We start from the raw sequence: 25,393 nt of genomic DNA on the forward strand, positions 1-25,393 counted from the left end.
GCCTTCCGGTTTCCGTCAACGACAATACAACATGATACTTTTTACATTTGTACATGATTGTACCGAAAAAAAAATTTGAGCTTCGCCTAAAAGAAGACACCTTAATTCATTTTCAAATCCTAGATCTGTCACTGGTATTAACAACTTTGAAAAAGAATGAACTTGTTGCAAGGAGTTGATTATTGTATGTGTGTTATGGTAAAATCAGATACAACGCATGCATTGTTCCTCAAAAATAGCACTAGAAAATGCTTGTTTTGGGTTTACACATGCGATAGGCCGCAACTATTTCAGTATTTCCAACAAATTTGTCATCGGCATAGGTCGCTGATATATAGATCTTGCCTCTTGAAGGCAATAAATGAACCTTAAGAACAACATTGCATGTTGGACATGCTTTATGTTTAAACAACCCTAAATGGTAGAGAATTCGTATGCTATAGCACACACTTTATAATAAATTTGACAATTTCAAGATCTTGAGGATAGATGGTGGATAGTATAAGATCAAAGTATAAACAGCCGTATGATCGTTCAAGCAAGAGAAATACTTATTTGAATTATAATGAAAAATAAAAAATCAATGCAAAATTTTTCCTTCATAAATTGTCTAACTTCATATAAACAACTACTGTAACTTGTAATGTTAAAATAACGTCTCAATTACTCTCCGATGCTATTGTAGAATTCACTCGGCATTAGTAAACTAAATTTCACTTCTGGTATCATTTGATCAAGTGATAAAGCCGTATTAATCCGTAAGAAACGAATAAAATAGGGTTTTTATCATAGGTGGGGTCTGAACTATGTCTGACCGGACTGAATGGTACCTGGACTTTTAAAATGATCAAATAGGTACCTGAACTTCCAAAACCACATCATTAAGGTACTTCCGTCTATATTCCGTTAATCCTCCGTTAATTGCAGGGATAAATCAGACATTTCACCCAAATTGACCACTAAAATGACTGTTATAACCTCATCTGACATTTTGTCCATTTCCCTCCTTTCTATCTTAATTTCCCTAAAAAAAATTGACTCTTCCCCCAACACTATTCATGTAAAACTTTTCATCAAATTTTACTTCCAATTATTGTCTTTTGATAAATAATAATCAACATCTCAACATCAAGTTTTCTTGAATAATTTTTATTGTTCTTCAAAAATTAGCCTAACATAATGAAATACCAAATTATTCAAGTTTTACCTCCAATCATTGTCTTTCGATAATAAAATTAGCCTAACATAATGAAATACCAAAATAATTTTATTGTCTTTTGATAAATAATAATCAACATCTCAACATCAAGACAATAATTATTATTTATCGAAAGACAATATAATTATTTTGGTATTTCATTATGTTAGGCTAATTTTATTATCGAAAGACAATGATTGGAGGTAAAACTTGAATAATTTGGTATTTCATTATGTTAGGCTAATTTTTGAAGAAGAATAAAAATTATTCAAGAAAACTTGATGTTGAGATGTTGATTATTATTTATCGAAAGACAATAATTGGAGGTAAAATTTGATGAAAAGTTTTACATGAATAGTGTTGGGGGAAGAGTCAATTTTTTTGGAGGGAAATTAAGATAGAAAGGAGGGAAATGGACAAAATGTCAGATGAGGCTATAACAGTCATTTTAGTGGTCAATTTGGGTGAAATGTCTGATTTATCCCTGCAATTAACGGAGGATTAACGGAATATAGACGGAAGTACCTTAATGATGTGGTTTTGGAAGGTCAGGTACCTATTTGATCATTTTAAAAGTCCAGGTACCATTCAGTCCGGTCAGACATAGTTCAGACCCCACCTATGATAAAAACCCAATAAAATATTACCTTAAGGCTTAATCGGACCTTGTAAACGGTGTAATTTTGCTATGTAGATCTTTTATTAAAAACGTGCACTCTCGTATCTCAGCTAAAATCAGAGTTGAACTAAAACTCACAGAGAGTGTGTGAAAATGGCGATCCAAATTCCGAGCCGGCAACTCTTCATCGGCGGCGAGTGGAGGGAACCAGTTCTCAAGAAACGCATCCCTGTCATCAACCCAGCCACCGAACAAGCCATCGGTAATCTCTCTCTCTTTCTCTATTCATTCAATTGTTTTGGTGCTTAGCTGCTTGCGCAGTTTCTTTACTTCGTCTCTCGTCGCTTTTGATTGGCGACGAAATCGACGAGCAAGAATCAAAAGGAGAGCGACTTACAGTTTTGATAGAGTTGGATCAGAGTTTCTTTTTCTCTCATTTTCCTAGGGTTTAGGAAGGTTTTGTTTTCAGCTTGAGGTGTTATTAGTGTTCTTAACTTGATGTGAATTGCAAAGGTGGATTTGTGATGATCGGAGTGAAATCTGATGGGTGAGTTTGTTGTGGAACTGTTGTGCCAGGGGATATTCCGGCAGCTACTGCTGAAGATGTGGAGATTGCGGTGGAGGCGGCTCGGAAAGCCCTTGCCAGGAACAAGGGGAAAGATTGGGCTTCGGCACCGGGGGCGGTTCGTGCTAAGTATTTGCGAGCCATTGCTGCTAAGGTAGTGTCTCTGATCATTTGGCTGTGATTGGCAGTGATCTGGTTTTGTTCTTTGTCGCGGTTGTATATATTTTTAGCTCAAGAGTTGTTGTTTTCGTGTAGATAACAGAGAGGAAATCTGAGCTTGCGAAACTTGAAGCAAGTGATTGTGGAAAACCACTGGATGAAGCCGTATGGGACATGGTATGCAGTGATTCTCTAGTTGAGTTTTTGTTTATTGTGCATAGTTTCTTATGTGTTGGCGTGTGCAATGCAGGAAGATGTGGCCGGGTGTTTTGAGTACTACGCGGACCTTGCTGAAGGTTTGGATAAACAGCAAAAGCTTTCTATTTCACTTCCAATGGAAACGTTTAAATCTCATGTTCTGAAGGAGCCCATCGGGGTTGTTGCGTTGATTACTCCATGGTACTTGCTGCTTCTTTTTATTAAACAATTATGCAGTACTTGTTTCTTGCTTGAAGCCTGTAACCTGTTTGTAAAAACTAAAAAGTAATCAATCATCTGTAAAACTAAATTGTGGGTTTCCAATGGTCCTAGAAAGGTTGGTTGGCGAGGGTAATTTTTGGGTATATGGGGTTTTATCTTGTAGATGGTCTTTCGGTGCTACTATGGAGAATCTTCGTGATTTATATGTTAATGAAGTGCTTCTTTTTTATTTGAAGGAACTACCCTTTATTAATGGCTACGTGGAAGGTAGCTCCTGCCTTGGCTGCTGGGTGTGCTGCAATACTGAAGCCGTCTGAGGTGGCATCGGTGTATGTCCTCCTTTGGTTTATATGTACTTAGTTCAGTTCTTATGTTGATTATTCTATTGTATGTTTATCATCATTTAACAATTAATTCCAGAACTTGTTTGGAGCTAGCTGAGGTGTGTAGAGAGATTGGTCTTCCTCCTGGTGTCCTCAATATTCTGACTGGGCTGGGCCATGAAGCTGGCGCTCCTTTGGCATCTCACCCCCATGTTGATAAGGTTCAACTCCAGCTTTTATATATCCTGCAAATTTTGTTGTTTCTTTGAGTTGTCAGCTACCATGCTTTAGTAGCTTATAAACTTGTATTCAACAGATTGCATTTACTGGAAGTACTCTCACAGGGAGCAAGATTATGTCAGCAGCGGCTCAACAGGTCAAGGTACGCTAGCTCTATAATTTGGCAGTTGGTCATTTTTATTTGTGTCATTCATTCTGTTTATTTGATCTTCATATACTTTCTCCTATGCCGTTTGTGGTAGCCTGTTTCTTTGGAGCTTGGAGGGAAAAGCCCAATTGTTGTTTTTGACGATGTTGATATTGACAAAGGTTAGTACCTGTTGAAGCTATTTTTAAATTACTATACTTGTTTCTTGGTTAAATAAGTAACTTCCCGTAGAAACTAGTTAAACACATGGAATCTACACTTCTGGAACTGTATGATAAGTTGTTTACTCTATGATTCAATCAGCTGCTGAATGGACGGCCTTTGGCGTCTTTTGGACAAACGGTCAGATTTGCAGTGCAACATCCCGTCTTATAGTGCATGTAAGTATGATAGAAAGATTCTACATCACTTGTACAATTCCCTTCTGAATTGCTTCCCTTAGAACTGAACAGATATTGCTTATCAATTCAACAACTCTAGATCATGGTGGTTATTGGTATTTTCTGTGACATAAACATCAATGTGTACGAGTGTGCTACTTCATGAGCGTAATTGAAAGTGAAAATAAACCTAGTTAATAGAAGTTCTTACCATATTGCCATCTTAAACAAGCTTCTCTACTTAATTTTGAATTCCTTATACTTATTTCAGGAAAGCATCGCTGCAAAATTCGTAGACAGACTTGTTGAATGGTGCAAAAACATCAAGATTTCAGATCCTATGGAAGAAGGTTGCAGGCTTGGCCCTGTTGTTTCTGAAGGGCAGGTATATATTTCTTTTTTCTTTCTATTTCGAGAGAGGGTTTTCAATCAACAGGTCCATCAGAACATCTTAGACTATGGAGAAGCACTAGAATACAATCAATACCTTGTCTTTTCGATAGATCCGTACTATACATCTTAGACTCTTGCCTTGGCTTGGGTGTGGTAGGGAAGGTTAAGTGCACTATTAAGTTGAAATCCTTTCCCCTAGTGATTTATATTTACTTTTAAACTTCCAAATGTCTAGTTTTATGCTAAATAGTTCCAAGACATGTATGTTGCAGGACAGATAGGTGAAATTTTTTCTTTTGTAGATATGAGGCTGATAAGTTGTGTGGTGATGTTTTTATAAAGATAGAGTCCGCAGAGTTTTACATGCATTTGTGCAGATTATATTGATAATCATGAATATTGGTGTTTTCTCTGGAAAATTGGAAACTTTGTTCTATCTACTAGATCCAATGTAATATATACCTTTTATGTATAATTTTTTTGATCAGTCATAAATGATTGAAGCATCTAATATTTGCTTAATTTTCAGTATCAGAAAATATTGAAGTTCATCTCAACAGCTAAGAGTGAAGGCGCAAAAGTTTTGTCTGGTGGGGTTCGTCCTGAGGTATAACCTCTGCCCTTATTAAGAACATTTTGCTTTATGATTTGTAGCTAACATGTGATTTATTTTACAAATGGATGGCAGCATCTAAAGAAAGGATTTTATGTTGAACCAACCATCATAACCGATGTCAAAAACTCCATGCAAATTTGGAGAGAAGAAGTTTTCGGACCTGTTCTTTGTGTCAAAACATTCAGTTCAGAAGAAGAAGCTATTGAATTAGCAAATGACACCCAGTGAGTTGACTCTTATTTTTCCTCGTTAATTATGGGAAATTTGTTTTGGCCGGTTTTGTTTTTGTTATTATTTTTTCTTCTGGGCCCACTTTCCTCTTCTAGTTTTGTGATTGCATCTGGGAATTCTCCTTTCTAACGGTTTTAATATTTAACAGATTTGGCTTGGGTGCTGCTGTCATATCGAATGATTTAGAAAGGTGTGAGCGCGTTGCTAAGGTGAGACCTCTCTTTGTACTTGTAGTTTCAATGAGTCTTTCTTCCCCAATATTCATAAAACAGCATTGTAATTATGGATTGCGTTCTCTGTTCTGTTTTGCAGGCCTTTCAGGCAGGAATTGTCTGGATCAATTGTTCACAACCATGCTTCACTCAGGCTCCTTGGGGAGGCAACAAACGTAGTGGTTTCGGGCGTGAATTAGGGACATGGTATGGCTTTGTCTGAATTGTTCTATAAGGACTGCCCGATTTATCCTACTTGAATTTAGTATAAAGACTGATGAACATAACCATACTATTGAATATACTGATCACTAGACTACCTCCGATGATTACTGAGAATGAACTGCTGATGGTGATTATATCTTCTCTTTTCAACAGGGGACTTGATAATTACATGACCGTGAAGCAGGTTACTCAATATATATCTGATGAACCTTGGGGTTGGTACAAGTCGCCTTCAAAACTGTGAAAGTTTCCTACAAAGGAACCGGGTAAACTGTAAGCTTGCTGATATAGATGAAATAAGGGGTTAATTGTACTAAATTGGATGTAAGAATTTTCTGAAATAACTAGTAAAAGCTTTGTAACTGTGGGTTCACATGTTTTGAATTCAGAGGTACATCGAGGGTAATAGTGATATATTAGCTGTGTTGCAGTGACAGTGTCAGTCACTTGTGGGATAGTACAACTTGTATGTGAAAGGATTAAGGATTACAATAAGTTCTGTAGGCTGGATCTAACGTTGGAAGGTGGAACATATGCAAAACTAGCCCAAAGTCTTGGGTTGTTCTTAATCAACATGTTATTGCTTTTCCGTTGTTGCTTGTGTATCAAGGGAGAAAGGTTGAGAGTTAAAACTTCACATTGGTTAGGGTAGACTACAATCTCTCAAAGTTTAAACTTCTGCTATCAGAAAGGTAAGGGCATTATTATAGACTGAAGCCCCATTTGGTGACCACCTTAATTAATTGAAAGGGTAGGGGCATTATTATAAAATGAAGCACAACCTAACGTTTTCTGATATAGCTGACTTATTTTCCTGGCCAAATCAGTCCAGCCAGCTCATCAGCTAAATCTTATCTCATGTGCTCATTTCAGATGTGTCTACATCTCAAGAGTCTCTTCAATTGCATTTTACAATTAAATACTTGCCAATTTTATCTTTTCCGGCCACAGAATGTATTTTTCACTACATGGAGATTTGATCTAGTAGGTTATCCACCCTCAATTTACCATTTCATATGGGATAATAGTTGGCTAACCATGTAAGAGGACACTTGTCCAATAATCAGCTAAAAGTGTTTGACAAGAGTGTGAAAAAGATTTCACAACAATAAACTACCAGTATTATCTTTGCTAAATGGATATGTTTCCTCTTGTTATTGGCTAGCTGGTTAGCCAAGTATTATCCTTCCACACCACTTTGGTTTCAGATTATTGTTCTTCACGTAGCACCTCGGACAAAAAGATCCAACATTTGCTCTACCATTTGAATATGCAACATGACTTGAGACAGTTTTTTCTGTTTACATGCCTATTCATGTTTTTAATGCGCAAATTAATCGGTCACGAAATATGTAAGAACGATTTAATCTAATTTAAATTTTCCTCTTTTTATTGAAATTTTTAACAAAATTAATCTCCCAATAACCAAAAGATCAATTTTTTTAACTGATTTTACAGTGCAAACAGTTTTTACTTTGGATTGAAATCAAAACCTCTTAAAAAAAAAAAATCAAAACGAAGAGAAAAGGATAAACAGAAAAAAACATTTACTGGGTCCCCAATGATCTGAGCCAAATCGATAGCTGTGGGCTTCACATTCCAATGGTCCCACACCGCTCCTTCCCTTGTGCCCCAAAAAGCAATGAGAAGCCAAAACGGAAACTTCGTTGGCAGTGGCGCAGTGCTTATCAGCAGCGAGGAGTGGTGATGTTTCTACCATTTTCGGCATATACCGTATCAACCCGTATATTCACCGACACTCACTTTTTACTGGTGAAATCTTCTTTCAGACACTACCCTTTATCCCCCTCTCACTTTCTGTGTTAAAAAAGTACAAATCTTTCTGTGCAAAACTGTACCTTTCTTGTTCCCTAGTGTTACCCATAAAGTTATGCATTTGGGTTCTCTCAGTTCATTAAGGTTGTTGAAGGTTCTGGTTTTGTAGCAGACAAGAGGTTGTTGTTGGCTTTGGGGATCTGGATTTGTGTTAGGGCCAGATGGGGAGCTCAGAGGAGAAAGTTGTTGCTGTGATCATGGTGGGTGGGCCCACTAAAGGTATGCAAGTGTTGAGTTACTCTGATAATTGGATCCAATAATGAATGATACCCTTTTCTTTTCTATGGATTTTGAGTATTATGCTCTGAATTCCTGTTGCAAAGTTTGGTACTTTGTTGCTTCAACAATGAGATCGCTTGCTTGTTGCTGTAAATTTGAAAAGCTATGACTTGAAATAGTAAATTTCGTTTTTCAAATCATGAATGAGGAGCTATGGCATTTGTATTGCAATGTTGGAACTTGGTTCAGAGTGTTTTGTAACTGAATCATAAAGTGATCCATTATGCATTTTGTAATATATTGGAAGTTTTACTGGAATCGAAATTCTACAGGCACTAGATTCCGGCCACTGTCATTGAATATTCCGAAGCCACTTTTTCCTTTAGCGGGACAACCAATGGTTCATCATCCAATTTCTGCTTGTAAAAAGGTATATTCTTGAAGTTATGGTTGTCATTTATGTGTTATTGTGTGCTTAGTAGTTCACTACTGTATGTTCTTTATATTACAGATTCCTAACCTGGGGCAAATCTTTCTCATTGGTTTCTATGAGGAGCGTGAGTTATCATTATATGTATCTGCAATCTCTAATGAGCTTAAGGTCCCCGTTAGGTAAGTTTTTGCTTTTTTCTTTTGTAGTTATTAGTTTCTAATAGGTTTCGAAATGTTGAACTGGCTAGTGACTTTTAGTTTACTGATCATTCGTCTTGTTTAGATATTTGAAGGAAGACAGGCCACATGGTTCAGCTGGTGGACTTTATAACTTCAGAGATCTGATCATGGAAGACAGCCCAGTTATTACCTTTTCCCTACTACTTCCTTTTTGGGTTAATTGATTGAGTGTTGTGTATTTCTTTCTTGTTTCCTTCTATTTTACTTTTTCAAACCTCTCGTTTTGCTTTTTCTTCTCTGTATTTGTGCATAGTTGTTACACACTTAGATATTTTGATGACATGCTTACCCAATATTTATGTCAATGTTTTGTAAAGGAAAATGCTGATTTGGCTCTTACTTTTGCATGCAGTCACACATTTTCTTGCTGAACTGTGATGTTTGCTGCAGTTTTCCGCTTCCAGAAATGCTTGGTAACTATTTAATGAGCTGCTGATGTTTGTGAAGCGTTAACTTCATAACTTGTTCATTTTGTGGCTTGCAGAAAGTTAATTGATGCCTTTTCATTTCTATCTGCAGAGGCTCACAGAAAATATGGTGGGATGGGAACAATCCTGGTAATCAAGGTTAGTCAACAGATGCACAAATAGAATTCTGGCTAAGTTAAATCTTCTGTTTATATATACCAAAATTTCTCCTTTTTAGGTTATCTTCTTTTTTCTGTATAGGTTTCTGCTGAGTCAGCAAGTCAGTTTGGGGAACTTGTAGCTGATCCAGTCACCAATGAACTGCTGCATTACACAGAGAAGCCTGAGACTTTTGTATGTTTGAGATCGGGTTTTCACTTGAGCTTAGTGCCTCAGGGAACTTGAATTAGGATTTCTTTCTGGCATGCCTCTTGTTTTTCTGTTTTATCCTCCTTGTGATGTTGTTATTTTATTCAGGTCAGTGACCGGATAAATTGTGGTGTCTACATATTCACACCAGATATTTTTAATGCAATAGAGGATGTTTCCTCTCAGCGGAAGGACGGAGGTCAGTAATACATTCTCCATGCATAGGCTATCCAATTCTATTCATGTGCTGCAATATAGGAATTGCAATGCACTGGTTTATATCTAGTTTTCAACTTTCCAAATTAACCAGAAAAGCTGATTGATACGAAAGTTAAGTCAACAAAAACTTGGTCTCTTTATCCTGCTGACATGTGAACTCTCTATCGTTTGCAGCTGACTTAAGACGTCTATCCAGTTTTGAAGCCCTGCACTCCGCAACAAGGTTTCTAATTACTCTAGTATAAAAGGACCTCTGTACTACAATAAATATATATATAGAAACTGTTACAGGGTATCGTGACTTCGTGAGGCATCTACTTGTTAGAGCCTGTTTTGTTTCTCTGTCCCAGAATAGTTTGTGGTCATTCAAACAGAAACAGTGAAAACCTTCAGCCAAATGAGCTTTTAGAACTATTGTAAGAAAAGCGTTTTGTAAAAGAGAAAAAACAAGGTCTTGTTTTTTTTTTTTCCTTTTCTCCCTTTTATGGGGAAAGTTGTGGGGTTGGGATGAGACATCTTTCCGGGTTGACACCTTGATTTGTGAATGTTAATAACCTGCCTGACATTATCATATCTACCTCCATAGTTTCAATGGCTGTTGGCCTATTATGAAGTTATTGTTGGTAAACCTTAGCTGATACAAAGTTCCTTGTACAGGAGTGCATCCACACATTTTGTAAGGTTGGATCAAGATATCCTATCCCCTCTTGCAGGAAAGAAGCAGTTATATACATATGAAACCATGGACTTCTGGGAACAGATTAAAACTCCTGGGTTAGATTTGCCTCTCCAAGTGTTTATTTGCTTTAATAACATTTTCCCTCATTGATCTGAATAATCTGGTAAATATTTTGGTTTCACTGCAGAATGTCCTTGAAATGTTCTGGGTTGTATCTTTCACAATTCAGAGTCACCAGTCCCCATCTGTTGGTGAGTGGGGATGGTACAAAGAGTGCCAGTATTTCTGGTGATGTTTACATCCATCCATCAGCAAAAGTACACCCAAGTGCTAAAGTATGCACACTGAACCTAGCATTAGCATTGGTCTTGAACTCTTGATCAGTTTTTTCTGTATGGTTCTAGTAACGTATTAACAATCTCCTGATATCTGGTCCCACAGATTGGCCCTAATGTCTCAATATCTGCAAATGCTCGTATAGGAGCTGGTGTGAGGCTCATAAGTTGTATCATACTTGACAATGTCGAAATTAAGGTATACAGCTGAACTAAAGGTCGGGAGCGCAACTCAAACTCAATTTGTTAACCTTATGTTAACAAATTTATAATGTTTTCTGTCAGGAAAATGCAGTTGTTATGCATGCAATTATTGGATGGAAATCTTCTATTGGGAAATGGTCTCGTATCCAGGCAAGGCCAAAAATTCGATTGCTATTTATGTTGATTAAGATAACATGTATATGCCTACGATTGTTGCAATTGGTTTTCTTAGTTTTGTTTGCTACTATGATTTCAGGCTAGTGGGAATTACAATTCTAAGCTCGGGATCACAATCCTTGGTACCAGTTGTTCTTGTTTTTGTTTATACATCATCCTTCTTTTTCACTCTTTCCGTTGTTTTGAAATCACATAATACACTATCTGATCTGAATACTATTTTTAATAATCCAGGTGAAGATGTGACAGTTGAAGATGAAGTCGTGGTTATCAACAGCATTGTCCTCCCCCATAAGACGCTCAATCTGAGTGTTCAGGAGGAAATAATTCTGTGATACATGGGTGGCCACCCAACTTTACTTTCACAATTTCTCGCACTATAATACAACTTTGATTGCTCTTTAGTGTCATGACTGGTAATTCAAATAGCTCACTGTTCATTTGTAAATCGAATGCTTGCTAATAAAAGATAAATATAAGTTAGTATTTTATATTTAAATTTATGAAGTCACTTTGAATGAGTTCCAATCCCAACCGTTGGCAAACCCTAAAAAAGTTGTGGGAACCAAATTTGGCGTCGAGAATTAAGAGGAAGTCATTTGTTAGCACTAGACAGCGATGGCCACTTTTTCTGACGGCGGTATTCGCTGGGTTCTCAAGTACCTCTCTGCCATCAAAATCCATCCTACAGCATCATCACCCGTAAATAGAGGTAAGTCGACTTTTGGGGGTCTGTAGAATTGAGGGTCATACGGGTATGTGGTGTTGACTTGGTTTCGGGGAATGGTAAGGGTAGTGGAGAATGGTATGTTGGTTGTGTGTGGTGGCCAGGATGGTTGTGGGAATGATGTGATGGTGCAGACTGCAATGGAGGAGGTGTATGCGGAGAGGATTGTGGGATTGAGTAGAAAAGTTCAAACCTTGCCAGGCAGTGGTAGGTGTTGAAATGGAACCAAAAGTGATAGGTGGGATGTTGGCCGGTGTATGAGGTGGGGTGGAAGCGGGAGTGGAGGGAGTTGCAGGATAAATGGGTTGGGGTTGCCGAGTAAAACCTTGCACCATAGTGCTTTGCAAAGCTGCAAGTTGGGCGGTAATGTGATTTTGAAATGAGGTATGGTTATGGTTGACTGCATCAATAGATTGATGAAATTCTTCTTGAAGAAGAGCTAAGGAATTGTGAAATTCGGCCCTTTGTAGAGGTTCTGACTCATAATTTGGTTGATAAGATGAAGAGACTAGGTGGTTAAATGGTGGAGGGGGTGGTGGTGGAACAAAGGCGGTTGTGACTGGGGTGGAGGAGGGAGCGGAAGCTTGCACGGTTCGAGCCATGGTATCATGCTCTGATACCAGTTGGTAGAGTCAGTTTACTAAAAGCAAAGAAAAACAGAGGAAAAGTTAAAGAAACTGCATTTTCACCAGTTGGTAGAGTCAGTTTACTAAAAGCAAAGAAAAACAGAGGAAAAATTAAAGAAACTGCATTTTCATTCCTATCCAGAACAGGGTTCCCACAATAACATAGTCTTAACAAAAATGTTATAATCTGAAGCTGTCAACCATGCTAGAACCAAAAGTGTCCAGCTCATGAGCTAAAGCTAATATAAGATAATGGACCAAAAGCAAAGAAAGTCAGGAATGAGCAGTACATAATCCTAACACATTATGCCCGGTAAACCCCAGGCCTGCCGCTCTGAACCCAATAAGAACACTAATCCTGTTGGCCAAACAAGAACCAGCTTACTGCAATAAGGAGTTCATCAAGCCAAACAAGAACCAGCTTAATGCATATTCTCATTTCCAGAAAGTTAACAATTGTAGAAAAATAAGCCTGCCATGTATATACAACATTCACTTCAACCTAATCATCTATAACTAGCAATCAGTTGCATAAACCAAGAAAAGAATCTGTATTGAATGCCAATAAACAGGGTCACAAAATGTTAAAAAGTATCCTGAGGATTGCCATTCTAAAATGGAGCATGGAGAAATGCATCCAACAGGGCGATCCCTTCTTTGCCGAGTCAACATCGAGAGTTGAACAGAAGCAATTTCCTCAATCAATTTGGGAATGTAACGAAAATAGAGAAACATCAAGTTTGGATTGGCTTCTCAACAACTTCAGAGTACCATGACTTCCATGCTTCCATGTAATGAGAAAACAGCTCCTTCAAAGCTGCAAGATTGATCACACAAAACCGTTGAATTAGTAATTTGTATCAAAATGAGTGGGGATATACGTTGTAATATTGTATTTAAATTGGGATTTCTGTCACTTTTAGGGGGTTGGGTTATTTCACTCCTATACACCACCCACTGGGATTTTCTTGTTGGCTAGCTTTATCTCCATATACTGGGTTTGGACAGCCTATAAATAATCCCTACTGCAACCTAATGGAGGATACTTGAATCTTAAATCGATTTACAAATGGAAACCTAACTTCCTCTTGTTCTTGATCTTCTTCTATCCCATACTCTCCTGTTCTGTTTATTTCTCTTTCCTCCTCTCTTCTCTTTCTCCCACTACTTCCTCCTGCTCCTACATCAAAAAGGGTCCAAGGCTGATGATAATACACAGATCATTTAAGAGAAAAATGGAGCTCTCAAGAGAAAAGATGGAGCCATCATTCATCTCTCGATACAATAAACTAAAATCAAGGCCTTTGTTGGTTTCCTGAAGTGAATATAACCTTAAAAGTAATTTATTAGCTGCAATGAGTAGCTGACTTGTGATAAATGGTAAACACAGCACCATTTACTACCCAAAATGAAGAAGAAAAAAATCAGTGAACATCAGGCTGAAGCATAAGATGATACCTTGATTCTGATACTGGGGACGGTAAGTAGACGACAAATTGTCCCAGTCAACCTTCTTCATGTTGAAATTCCCAGCTCTGGCAATAGTAACTGGAGCAAAAGGGCCAAACTGGTAGCTCTTTGTATTTTCTTTCGAGTCCTCTAAATTGTTCCTATCAACCTTATGTACTGTGCTCTCACGTCTCTCACGTTGCCGTACTGTAGTCTCATGTAGCTTTTGTTTCTGAGCTTCCAATTTCCCAGCAGTAGAAGATTCTACTTTTCCCCTCTTACAACTGACGTTTGTGATGTCTGTTCCAAAGGCTCTTTTTCTAGACTCGTCTGAAGCTGAACTCACGACATCTTTTCCTTTCAATCCCAACCATTTGTATGCCGGCTTCCTTGTATCTGCTGTGTGGGTCTACATATTTTTTAACAAGGGCACAGTTTAGCTTGGCAGTACATTATACTAGCTGTTTAAGTTTGATGGATACTAGATTTCTCTATAATAAGTTCTACAAGTTTTACCTTTTCAATAAGATTCATGGAGGACAAAACATTTGCAATATCATAAATCCGCCTTACTTTAGCTGCTTCATCAAGTAGAGAAAATGCAAGAGTTTCAGCTCCTTAAGTAATATGTCAAAAAGATTCAAGAATAAACAAGATGCATTGTTCATATAGATTTCTTACTTCTCATTACAGATGCATTGTGTGCATCCCCAAGTAATAACCTTGCAGCTTCATCAAGGGAGATGGATTCTACCTACAAGTTCATAACTCACAATCAAAGATCACACAAAATGACATAGTAAACCTATGATGGTTTTATCGAATGAGCAAGCAACAATAAGCATTGCACTTACAGTGGAGCAGACGAAGAGCTTCACAAAATTCTGTGTAAGAAGTGCCAGAGACTTTTCCCTTCTATTATCTGCAAAAGTTTACCATACAGATTCTAGGATGTCACAAACATAGCTTCATGTACCCTAAAGGCCTAAAGTTAGACCAAAACTAAAAGCCAACTTAACACCGTACGAATGACTCATCAAACCAATCCAAATTTATTGTTTCAGACCCAAAATTTAAAGCACCGAAAACAAAGAGTTACCATTTTTCGAGTTTCCTGAAGATTTGGGATGGACACCGGGGTTCTCATTCTGACTCCCAGTTGCAGGACCACTCTCATCACCTTCCTCATCATCTGAACCCTGCGAACACTGCAAAAGAAGAAACAACAATATCTTATTACCAGAATCAAAGACCAAATTTCCAAAAAAATAAAACAAAACCAAATTCCACAATTAAAAGAACAATCCTTTCACTTACTTTCGGATCATCACTGCCCTGGAGATCGCCATGGAAAGTATTGAAGTTCTCTTTCAGACCCTCTTCCTATTACACCACCAAACCCAAAATCAATTCCACATTTCCCAGAAAATTTATAACCAAAAATTAACAGAACAGATCTGAATCTTAGATAAACTGTAAAAAAAGCAAATACCTTTAGCTGATGTAAAGCAATAGGGATTGCCCCAAACCCTTTCCAAGTATACTGGTTCTTTGCCTTTCGCGAAAGAACCTATAAAATCAAATCACCCAAGTCAAAAACCCTCAATTTCGGTCAAAATTAAAAATCCTTCCCAAATTTCGAAACGAAAAAACTGACCCCAACGCTCTCAAGCACATTAACGATATCGTAGATCCGTCGCCTCTCCACGCCTGCACACAAATTCGCACAACAATCAGATCCTCCAAAACCCGAAACTCCTCAGACGGGAAATGATGACGTCAGAGATTATAGAAATATATATATATAATAATAACCTAATCTTGCAGCGGCGTCGTCCAAGCCGACGGAGGTCACGCCTTCTCGATCGTACAAGGCAATGAAACTGCAATTCACAAGATTGCAGGAAATGTCAGGGCCACAAACAACAAATCAGACAGATTGAGCAGAGAAAGCGATGTACTTGGAGCACAAGAGGCCGAGAGACTTCTGCTTCCGGCTATAGGCGTGGTGCCTGGAAGCGGTCTCCGGTTGCGGCGGCGGCGGCGGTGGAGGAGGAGGAGGTGGAGGAGCGGCGGACTCCATGGTTGAGGAGAAATGGAGGGAAGGGAAGTGAAGGACTGAGATTAATAGGGGACCGTTAAGGCGGGATTTGAAAAATGAGGGAGGGTTTGGTTTTTGGGTATGGGTTTTAGGGATCTGAAAGAAGAAGAAGAAGCCGCGAAGTGAGAGATGGTTTTTGGGTTTGAAAGTTTGAAAGAGCGGGAAAAAATCTAAAGCCTTTTTTTTTTTTTTTTGGGACTTTGGATTTTTATTCATTTGGGTTGTAGCCAAATTTCTTTGCCGGGCTTTATTTTTGCCTCCCGCTTTTTAGTTTCCAATTATTTGGGCCGGGTTACCTAACAGAAATTTTCTCTTTTTATATGTTTCTTCTCTTTTGGCAATATATATGTTTGTTTCTAGTTCTAACCATTTGCGACTTACCTAAAACCTTTAGGCGAGCCGTACAAACCAAAACTCTTCCCCATCTTTTTTTGTATTTTTCAACTTCCAAGCAAAATGAGAAATAATGTAACGAACTTATTAGGAAATCAGATCTCTAGATTGGAATTGGTTTTACGGTTTTATGGATCTTGCATAAATCAGATTCTCAAATGATGATTTTTAAGTACTTTTCAAATTAACGGAATTCAAAAATTCTCGACTGGAATTGGTTTTACGGTTTTTCAAAGTCAGAAAACAAGAAAATTCATTAAAAAAATGTGTTGTCCACAGTTTTTAGATGAATGTTGTAAAGAAAATAATGTAATCATGTCATTCATGTGGCGTATTCGTTCAAGATCAACATTTCATAATCCCATCTCTAAGTTTTCTGTTAGCATTGTTTCCACCAAAAACCAAATTACTGATGTAAATTCCTCGCATCATCTGAGGCACATTAGCCCAGAAGTTTCATGCCCCTTTCAATGAACTATCTGTGGATGACCTTGTTTCATCAAGATTCTGGGTAGCGAACACAATCTTTATATCAAATATGGTCGAGTTAACTTCATTGTAAACATATACTTGATTTACAAAGTTCTGCTATGTCTATTCACAAAGGTCAAGGAACCAGCTACTATAAAAACGCCAGAATATATTAGCAGTAGAGAAACTAAGGAAGAAATGATGAAACTGATCTTCTTACATTATTTCCAAGCTTCAATCTAACTAGTGTATACCACTTGAAATTTGTAAACAGTTGATATGCACTGACGTTTGAATGATCTGCTTTACTTCAGAAATGTGGTACTGACAGTATGATCTTTTAAACTGAAGTAAGATAATCACAGTCTCGCTAGCTTGTTAGTTCAATGAGTGACACTTTCAGCTTCACAAATCACGACCAATACAACTCCAACCGACCTGGTAAAAGTGCATCTGAACGATGAGTAGATAACTCCCCCAAATTTACCTCCCTCAACACTGCCCTGTAAGTTGTTGACACATTCCAGTTTGAGACCAGCTACAACAACACAAGCTACAGCCTCAATTGCTGAATTCAGGATGCAATGGTGGACGAGTCCAGCACAAAAGAAACTCCAGAAGCATCACATATGATAACACCACTCTGTGAAAAAGGTTCAAACATCCTGAGCCTCATCACAATCAATACCTTGTTCTGACAGTTAACAGGATGGAACAAGCTCATGTTGAACATTGAAATCACGAACACTGCAGACAATCATGTCTTCTTCTTTTTCTTTTTTGTTTTACTAGGCCAATGACAATCATGACCTGTTCCCCATATTAAGTGACTCCACACATGGTACATCCCAAAACGCTGAAAGGTGATCATCATAGTTGGGTGGCACATAACTGTCTTGTTCAATACTAGTTTACAAATATAGCCAGCTCATTCTAAAAACTCTAAAGAGACAGCAGAGAAGAGAATGTTGCAGATAAGATCGAGCGTGAAGCTTCAATAGGAAAGGGAAATCCCCTTGGAGCAGTAATGGGGTTTATCCAATGACAATATCAAATCTTCGTAGTTCAAGTCTTTATGAATTCTGACATAGTTTATAATTTCACCTGACGAGGAAGACGGCCACATTTGCTCTGCAATCTCAGAATCTCTTTTGCAAAACCCTGATTACCAGTTAACAAAAGCCCATCCAGAACCCGATTAAAAGTGTACTTGCGGGGCAAAAATCCTCTATCAACCATCTCAATCAGCAACTTCCCTGCCACTAACAAATCTTCAGGTTTCTTCCTCACAAACATGGCACTAATCAACACATTGTATGTATCCAAATTAGGCAAGCACTCTCCCCTACCCATCTTCTCAAACACATCCAACGCCTTATCAATCTCCCCATCATCACAAAAGTACCGAATCACAACATTATACGTCTGAACATTTGGCTCACACTCATCACCCTTCATCCTCCCCATCAACTCCATCCCCCTCTCCATATCACCAGCATGACAAAGCCCTCTAATCAACACATTATACGTCGTCACATTAGGCACATAACCCTTACTCACCATCTCCTCAAAAACCACCACCGCATTCTCCACGCTATCCTTCTTACACAAAACCTGAATCAACGCATTGTAAGTCGCAACCGAAGGCAGCACCCCCTCCTCAACCATCCCATCGAAAATCTTCCTTGCCTTCTTAACCTCCCCAACAACACCAAACCCATGAACCAGAGTGGTATAAGTAACAACATCAATCTCACACTTCCTCTTCTTCATTTCCAAAAAAAACTCCCACGCCTCCTTAACCTGCCCAGCTCTAAGATACCCTTTAAGCATCACATTATAAGTAACCAAACTCGGCTCGATTCCCCTCTCCACCATCTCCCTCAAAACCTCTAAAGCCTTAGGAGTCCTCTTAATCAAACACCACCCATTAACAATCACATTGTAACTAACACAATCAGCTCTAAATCTTCCCCTAAACACCTTAAACAAATTGTAAGCCTTTTCAACTCGCTTAGCTTTACAGAGCACATCAAGAACAGTATTGAAAGAATTCAAATCCTGAGGGCACCCATGTTCATGCATAGAGAGAAAAACTTTGACAGCTCTATCGGGTTTGCCGGCGGCGACGTACCTCTCGGCGATGATGGCGAAGGTTCTCGGACCCGGGCCGACCCGGCGGGCGCGCATTCGGGCGACGAAGGCCCAGAGGGACTTGTAGTCGCGTAAACGGCCGGCGATGTCGACGGCGTGGTCGTAGGAGGAGGAGGAGTGGGTGTAGGTGGGGTGGCGGTCGAGGGTTTTGAAGAAGACGAGGGCTTTGGGGCCATGGTTCCAGAGGCGTTTGAGGGTTTTGTTGACGGAGTCGGGGGTCCAGTGGATGTTCGGGTCGTGGAGGATCCGGGGGAGAGATTGCGGGTCGGATTTGAGGATAAGGGTGGCAAAGGCGGCGTCTTGAGGCGGTCGTGGTGAAGTGGTTAGGTTGTGATGTAGTGGAATTGAGAAACTGGGTTCTGGGTTTTTCAGTGATGGGGTTTTGCGAAGCAGGGTGAACATTTTCTGGGGTCGAAACCGTTGGTGGTGGTTACATTTTTTCCCTCCTTATATTTTCTGTTGAGTCCAAAACCCTCGTCAAAATGAGAATAGTCACGGAGAACTTTCTAATGCGACTTTGGAGAGATGAATAAACTACAATTTTCGTAGCATTTGAGCGTTGTTCACTAATACATCTAGTCGAGTTAATGTTATGTTATTGAAATTGATCAATTAGTTCGGTTCGATCATTGTTTTAGTGCATGACGTCTCAAGGGAATGATGTACAAATGTCACACATTTCCGGCCATCTCTCATTTATATTATAGAACTGAAATCATTTCATTTGCGTGCACTTTATATATAAAATTGTATGTGCCCCTAAACTTCTAATTTAATCGCATGAGTCTCATTGTTCTCTTCAATTTGATTGATTGTAACTAACCCTTCACTCACTAATCCATCAATTTCTTCATATTTTGTTGCCCACTTAAACTAGTTTTTTGCTTTCAAACATGCAAGAAAAACATAATTACTTAACTAAGGCTAAGAGCAAGTCCATCGTTGAGGTTAGCGGGTCAATACTATTCACTATTTTTTTCCTTTTATTTTCACCATCTAAGTCAAAATGTCATATACTGTTCACAAAAGGTCACTCTGGGTCAATTTCTTGACCTGCCAACTGAAATTCGGTGATTTTTTCATTTTTTGTAAACAATATCTGACATCTTGACTTAGATGGTGGAAATGAAAGACAAAAAGTAATGAATAGTATTAACCTGCCAACCTCAACGAGTGGACTCGCTCTAACAATTGATCTTAAATTGACTTGCATCGTCATCAATCTATGAAGAAATTAACGAATTAGTTTACTAATGTCTATAGTTAATCATATTAAAGAGTACAAAGGCAGGGTAAAACTATGATATTGTTGTAGAGAAACTGAATTTGGGAGAAATTTTCTGTGTGTTCTCATTGATAATAGGGGCCTCTTTATATAGAGGATTACAATGCATAGAATCTCAATCATACAAGGAAAGTAATTCTACATTGATTAGGATTCTAGATCCTTCTAATTAAATCCTATTACCACTAGGTCAAGTAACCTAGAGTTTGGGCTAAACACAAATTAGGTTTTCCTTGAACACTCCCCCTTGTGTTGCCCAAACGCGGTGCTTCTCTCGTTGCCTCATTAAAAACCTTGCCGAGTAACAAAAACCTAGTGGGACAAAAATAACCTCGGTCGAAGGGGAAAAAGAGCACAACACACCCTTCACGTTTCGAGGTGAACATGTAGACATCTCCCCCTGATGTCTGCGCCTCCCCCTGATGACTACGATCATGGGAGTTCAGATAATTTCCGCAAGCCAATTCTTGCCACATGTTTCTCGAACGTGGATTTGGGCAATGACTTAGTAAACAAGTCTGCCTCACTGTCCTCAGATCGAACCTAGTTCACTTTGATCTCGAGGAGAGTCTGTTGTTGCTGATTATGCTTGGTGTTATCGCTTTTGATGTAGCCTTGCCTCATTCGTTCAAAACAAGTAGTATTATCCTAAATACTCATAGGCTCATCTGTGGTAGACTTCAAACCACAATTGTTCGAACATGCGTAATTATGGATCCAATCCATATACATTCACGAACCACTTCGTGAAGAGCAATGATCTCTGCATTGTTCGAAGATATAGCGACTATGGTCAATTCTGTAGACCTCCAAGATGTCACGGTCTTTTCCCATGGTGAACACTTAACCGGATTAGGAATGACCATTGTGTGGGTCAAACAGATACCCAACATCAGCAAAACCTTCCAAAACACATGTCGTTTTGGGATGGGGATAGAGAACGCAGGCCAGCGTTGGCGGCGTTTCTGGTGTGTGATGGGTCCGAATCCATCATCTCTTCGTAGGGATAGAACAAGCCCATATCAATCGTACATCTCAAATATCGAAAGATATCTTTTACACCAATCCAATGGCGTCGCGTTGGCGCAGAGCTATATCTAGCTAACAAGTTCACATCATATGAGATGTCCGGTCTTGTGCATTGAGATAAATACAATAATGCGCCTATTGTACTAAGTAAGACACTTTTGCCTCTAGCACATCTTCGTCATCATCCTCTAACGAAGAGGATCCTTTTCAGGATCAAGACTACGGACGATCATGGGGATGCTTGAAGGCTTGACCTTGTCAAAATGCCTAAGCATCTATCGACACGATGCTCAAGTTCCAAACCGAGACATAATCGTGTTCTCCCAAAATCCTTCATCTCAAACTCAGATTTCAAGTGTTCAGCGGTTTCCCTTAACTCTTTAAGGGCTTCTAATGAAGATCATGTCCAACATGAACCGCGATAGAATATGAAACTTGTCATAGAAACGCGTGGGCATATCCCTTCCCAATCAAGTAGTCACTTTAGTGAGCGTTTCAACCTCTTTGTAAACGCGCTCCATGGTCTAGAGCCACTTGACTTGGGTAAATGAAGTTCACCATGAACCTTCATGTATATTCCGTATCTAGATCCCTATAGAGATATGTAGTGACCATATTTGTAAGCTGCATGTTCAGTTATTTGGAAACTACCAAACTGACAGGGTAGTGGAGTGCAATGACATCCATTACGAGAGAATATGTCTCATCGTAGTCGATTCCAGGGCGTTTTGTGAGAAGCCTTGCGCCATAAGGCGAGATTACCATCTCTTTTTCTCATCACGCTTTCTAACGAAGACCCATTAGTCAACAGGTTTTATGTTAGGAGGTGTTGGCATCTCTAGCTCGAAAACCTTCCTCTTCGTTAGAGAATCCATCTTAACCTGGATCGCATCTTTCCATTTAGGCCAAAAACTCTCTACGTTGGCATTCATTCCATTCAACGGAGCGTGGTTCGATATCATCTAACTCAAAAACTCATGCGCAACAAAATACGCAACTACATCATCAATTCTGATGGAGTTTCTATCCCACGTCTCATGTACACTAGTGTAAGTTTCATAGAGCTCTATATTCTCAGGAATAGGGTTTGACGTTGAGGCGTCCCCCAACGATAACCATAACCCGGAAGATACTCATGAGACGGATTTTGAGTCATGATGATTAAAGGATTGGAATGTGCCAAAGTATCATTCGAACCCACGGGCCTCCCACGCATCCTAGCTGGGGCCATGGCCTGTAACGCCAGAGTACCACTCTCTTTGGCATTGGCGCCATGCCTACCTCCGTGTAGGGTGGCGCTTACGTCCTCTAGTAGGGACGTCCTTCCTTGCAGGCATGTTTGCAGCATATTTGTGTGATCTCGTCACTTTAATAGGGATCAAGATGAGACATAGTGGGGACAGACTACGACAATTCCTGTCGTTCCTGTTGAACATTCGTGTTCTTATCTCCCCCTAACGACGGGAAGACTGTCTCATCAAAGTGACATCCGCAAATCTAGCGGTAAGGAGATCGCCTAGCAAGGGCATTTAAGTGGCGGACGATTGTTGGAAACGCAAATCCAACGTAGTTGCCCATTCGTCTGTAAGGACCCATCATAGAGCGCTGTGGCGGCGCAAGTGGCACATAAATGGCTCACTCAAATGTGCGTAAGTACAAAATACGTGTACCCAGTCACTAGCTGTAACGCAGAGGTACATTGAGTGGCGATAGGTCGTAGACGAATTAGCATAGCTGCATGCGATATTGCATCACCCCAAGCGGATGTAAGAAGATTGGTGCGCATTACCAATGTTCGGACTACCATCGTAGTCGTTTCCACGAGACCAATTGGGTGTGTATAGGGGAATGTGATGTCCAACATCAAACCCATTGCAATATCCATCGAAAGTCTTCGATGTAAACTCTCTAGCATAGTCAAATCCAATTGACTGAATAGGATGATTCGGGGAGTGAGCCCGTTGTCACATGATATGTGCTAGGAGTGTAGCGTAAGTAGCATTTATAGGTGGACAATGGCACAACACGTGACCAGCGTGTGTGCGTGTCAACCAACATCATAAAATATTTAAGCGTCCGCAAGTTGGTTGAATCAATCCACAAAATCCCTACGGATTCTTTGTAAGAATAGAATGAGTATTGTCATATCCTTTGCATAGGACGGTCTCAGTCCTAATTTCCCTAAGGAATGGGCTTTGTAAAACGAGCGAGAGGCCTTCGAAGCAACCAATGAGGATTTTGGTTAGGCCTAAGCGTCTGTAGCGCTATTAGAAGCAAAATATGTGACTACATCTCCCATCATGGCGTGGGGGCCATGGAAATTAGCATGTATGGCGTCATGGCCCCAAGGAGGAACAACCATGGCGTTATGCCCATGGTTGGCGCCTTTTATGGCGGCATCTTGCTTCATTTTGCTCAAAAGAAATGATGTCCATGTGAAGTCTTTTGTAGACGGATCATCATATCATGACTAGGATGATCTATCCTGTCGTGACAAAGCCAATATGTGTCTAAATCCAAGAGATCTTCTCTCAAAACTTTATTGGATTTAATAGCTCGAATAGTGACATAAAATCCACTAGAGAGACACATAAACGTCTCTAAGATGCGTCTTTGTTCGCAATGATTAGAGGTAATGCAAAGGAACTCATTTCCGTTCTCTACATGCATTTTCGCATGGAATTCGTTGGCTATTCATAGGGTACTATTTGCCCTAAGAGCGTAGAGAGTTTCTGTGACAACTGTAATTAAGGTGCCATTTGGCAAGTGGAACTTGGGCTATTCCATGTCCTTAAATTAATACGGATGGTCTAGCCATCGTAGTCACAAAGTCATATGCTCAGAATCAAAATTGAGTCATAATGAAAAGAACTCGAAATTTTATTCATAAGCCAACGAAATACATCATTGTTTCTTATGATTAAAGAAAATCTAATCCAATAAAAAAGAATATGGCAATCGCCTACATCTCTTGAAAATAAAAAGACTTAATCAAAATCGCCAATTTCTGGGTCTTGATCCTTGTAGTCTTCCACCCTTAGATCTAGATCACCATCTTGATCTTCTTGTGCCATGTAATTTGCTTCCCTTGCTTCACGATACGTCTTGTATGCGTTTGCAACATTCTGGGGTGCGGTACATGTTTTAGCCCAATGTTCAGTTGATCCACATCGAAAACAAACATCATCATGGTCAGGCTCCCTTGATCGAGGCGCCATTGGGGCGCGATTTGAACGACCTATCCTCTTGGTGGCATTACCACCATGGTCGGAGGCTCCGCCTCTCTCTCTCTTCACACGTTGACCTCTACGGTTCCGTGCACGCCTCTCTTGGCGATTTCCTTCCTCTTTAGGGCGAATATATGGACCAGAACGTCCAGAATTGTCCCTATCCTTAGGGTTTCGCTCCTTGCGTCCTCCATTGGGGGCGCGACTATAGTTAGACTCCGGAATAGGCTTAGTTCCCACGGGTCTAGCATTATAGTTCTTCACAAGGATATTATCGTGCTTTTCAGCTACGTTCATGGCGCCAATGAGCTCATGAAACCTTGTGATACGTCCTGCATTTACATCAATCCGATAATTCTTTGAAATCATCAGTGCAGAGACGGGGAAGGTAGAGAGAGTCTTCTCGATCAACATCGTATCAGTTATGGCTTGGCCACAATACTCCATCAGAGACTTGATACGAAGAGCTTCCGAGTTATAATCAAGCACAGACTTGAAATCACAAAAGCGGAGGCTATGCCATCGCACTTCTAAATCAGGAAGCAGGGAGTCACGAACGTTGCCAAATCGCTGCTCTAGTTCTACCCATAGCTTTCTTGGGTCTTCCTCATTGAGGTATTCATTTTGGAGCGCGTCATTCATGTGCCTTGTCATGAGAATTATGGCCTTAGCTTGTTTTGCTTCAAAAGCAGTAGCTTGCTCGATTGAGAGCACGTTCTGACCAGGCTCTTGGATGGTTTCCAGAATTCCATCAGCCTTAAGATGTTGGCGCACATCTCGGACCCACCTATGGTATCCTGCGTCAGTTACTGTAGCTGACCGGAAAAAGATGCCGGAAATTGGCCGGAAAAGTCGCCGGGAAGATGCCGGAAATTGGCCGGAAAAGTCGCCGGAAAAGTGTTGACCGGCGTTGACCGGTGGTTGACCTTGTTGACCGGATCTGCTGACGTGGCGGGTTGGTGACGTGGCAGATGGGTTGGCGGCTTGGCGGCTCGACGGCTTGGCGGCTTGGCGGCTTGGCGGCTTGGTGGCTTGGTGGCTTGGTGGCTTGGATGGGGCCTGCTGCACGTGGGCTCAACTTTTGG

General features: G+C 39.9%; 4 protein-coding genes across 8 annotated transcripts; 2 read left to right on the top strand and 2 right to left on the bottom strand.

Moving 5' to 3' along the window:
- The first annotated feature begins 1,918 nt into the window (after positions 1–1,918).
- LOC112180105 (betaine aldehyde dehydrogenase 1, chloroplastic) lies at positions 1,919–6,298 on the top strand. The gene is made up of 15 exons (XM_024318610.2): positions 1,919–2,079; positions 2,394–2,536; positions 2,638–2,718; positions 2,792–2,940; positions 3,198–3,290; positions 3,382–3,505; positions 3,601–3,666; positions 3,767–3,833; positions 3,976–4,052; positions 4,324–4,437; positions 4,975–5,052; positions 5,134–5,285; positions 5,441–5,501; positions 5,605–5,711; positions 5,883–6,298. The coding sequence occupies exons 1-15, from the start codon at positions 1,971–1,973 to the stop codon at positions 5,971–5,973; spliced, it is 1,512 nt and encodes a 503-aa protein (XP_024174378.1). The 5' UTR covers positions 1,919–1,970; the 3' UTR covers positions 5,974–6,298.
- Positions 6,299–7,346: 1,048 nt separating this feature from the next.
- Positions 7,347–11,345, top strand: LOC112181004 (mannose-1-phosphate guanyltransferase alpha). 2 transcript variants are annotated; one of them, XM_024319613.2, is made up of 16 exons: positions 7,347–7,502; positions 7,678–7,784; positions 8,117–8,214; positions 8,296–8,396; positions 8,500–8,578; positions 8,809–8,869; positions 8,976–9,022; positions 9,125–9,217; positions 9,341–9,431; positions 9,626–9,674; positions 10,109–10,225; positions 10,318–10,465; positions 10,572–10,664; positions 10,751–10,819; positions 10,926–10,968; positions 11,081–11,345. In XM_024319613.2, exons 2-16 carry the CDS (start codon positions 7,727–7,729, stop codon positions 11,179–11,181), a joined length of 1,248 nt encoding a protein of 415 aa, XP_024175381.1. In that variant the 5' UTR covers positions 7,347–7,502; positions 7,678–7,726; the 3' UTR covers positions 11,182–11,345. The 2 variants fall into 2 exon arrangements, with proteins under 2 accessions (XP_024175381.1, XP_040368058.1); XM_040512124.1 differs by having other exon boundaries at positions 7,360–7,502; positions 7,675–7,784.
- Positions 11,346–12,438: 1,093 nt separating this feature from the next.
- LOC112180137 (E2F transcription factor-like E2FE) lies at positions 12,439–15,912 on the bottom strand. 4 transcript variants are annotated; one of them, XM_024318636.2, is made up of 11 exons: positions 15,610–15,912; positions 15,464–15,531; positions 15,306–15,358; positions 15,141–15,218; positions 14,966–15,031; positions 14,748–14,856; positions 14,503–14,570; positions 14,330–14,402; positions 14,165–14,229; positions 13,658–14,057; positions 12,439–13,016 (listed from the first exon to the last, which is right to left on the bottom strand). In XM_024318636.2, exons 1-11 carry the CDS (start codon positions 15,729–15,731, stop codon positions 12,934–12,936), a joined length of 1,185 nt encoding a protein of 394 aa, XP_024174404.1. In that variant the 5' UTR covers positions 15,732–15,912; the 3' UTR covers positions 12,439–12,933. The 4 variants fall into 4 exon arrangements, with proteins under 4 accessions (XP_024174404.1, XP_024174405.1, XP_040368057.1 ...); XM_024318637.2 differs by having other exon boundaries at positions 12,440–13,016; positions 14,165–14,226; XM_040512123.1 differs by lacking the exon at positions 12,439–13,016 and adding an exon at positions 13,067–13,379 and having other exon boundaries at positions 14,165–14,226.
- Positions 15,913–16,764: 852 nt separating this feature from the next.
- On the bottom strand, positions 16,765–19,293 carry LOC112175518 (pentatricopeptide repeat-containing protein At1g74900, mitochondrial). Its single transcript, XM_024313193.2, has one exon. It carries the CDS (start codon positions 19,167–19,169, stop codon positions 17,706–17,708), a length of 1,464 nt encoding a protein of 487 aa, XP_024168961.1. The 5' UTR covers positions 19,170–19,293; the 3' UTR covers positions 16,765–17,705.
- Between the last annotated feature and the right edge of the window lie 6,100 nt (positions 19,294–25,393).

Source organism: Rosa chinensis, chromosome 7 (genome assembly GCF_002994745.2).
Source record: "Rosa chinensis cultivar Old Blush chromosome 7, RchiOBHm-V2, whole genome shotgun sequence".
NCBI classification, from domain to species: domain Eukaryota; kingdom Viridiplantae; phylum Streptophyta; class Magnoliopsida; order Rosales; family Rosaceae; genus Rosa; species Rosa chinensis.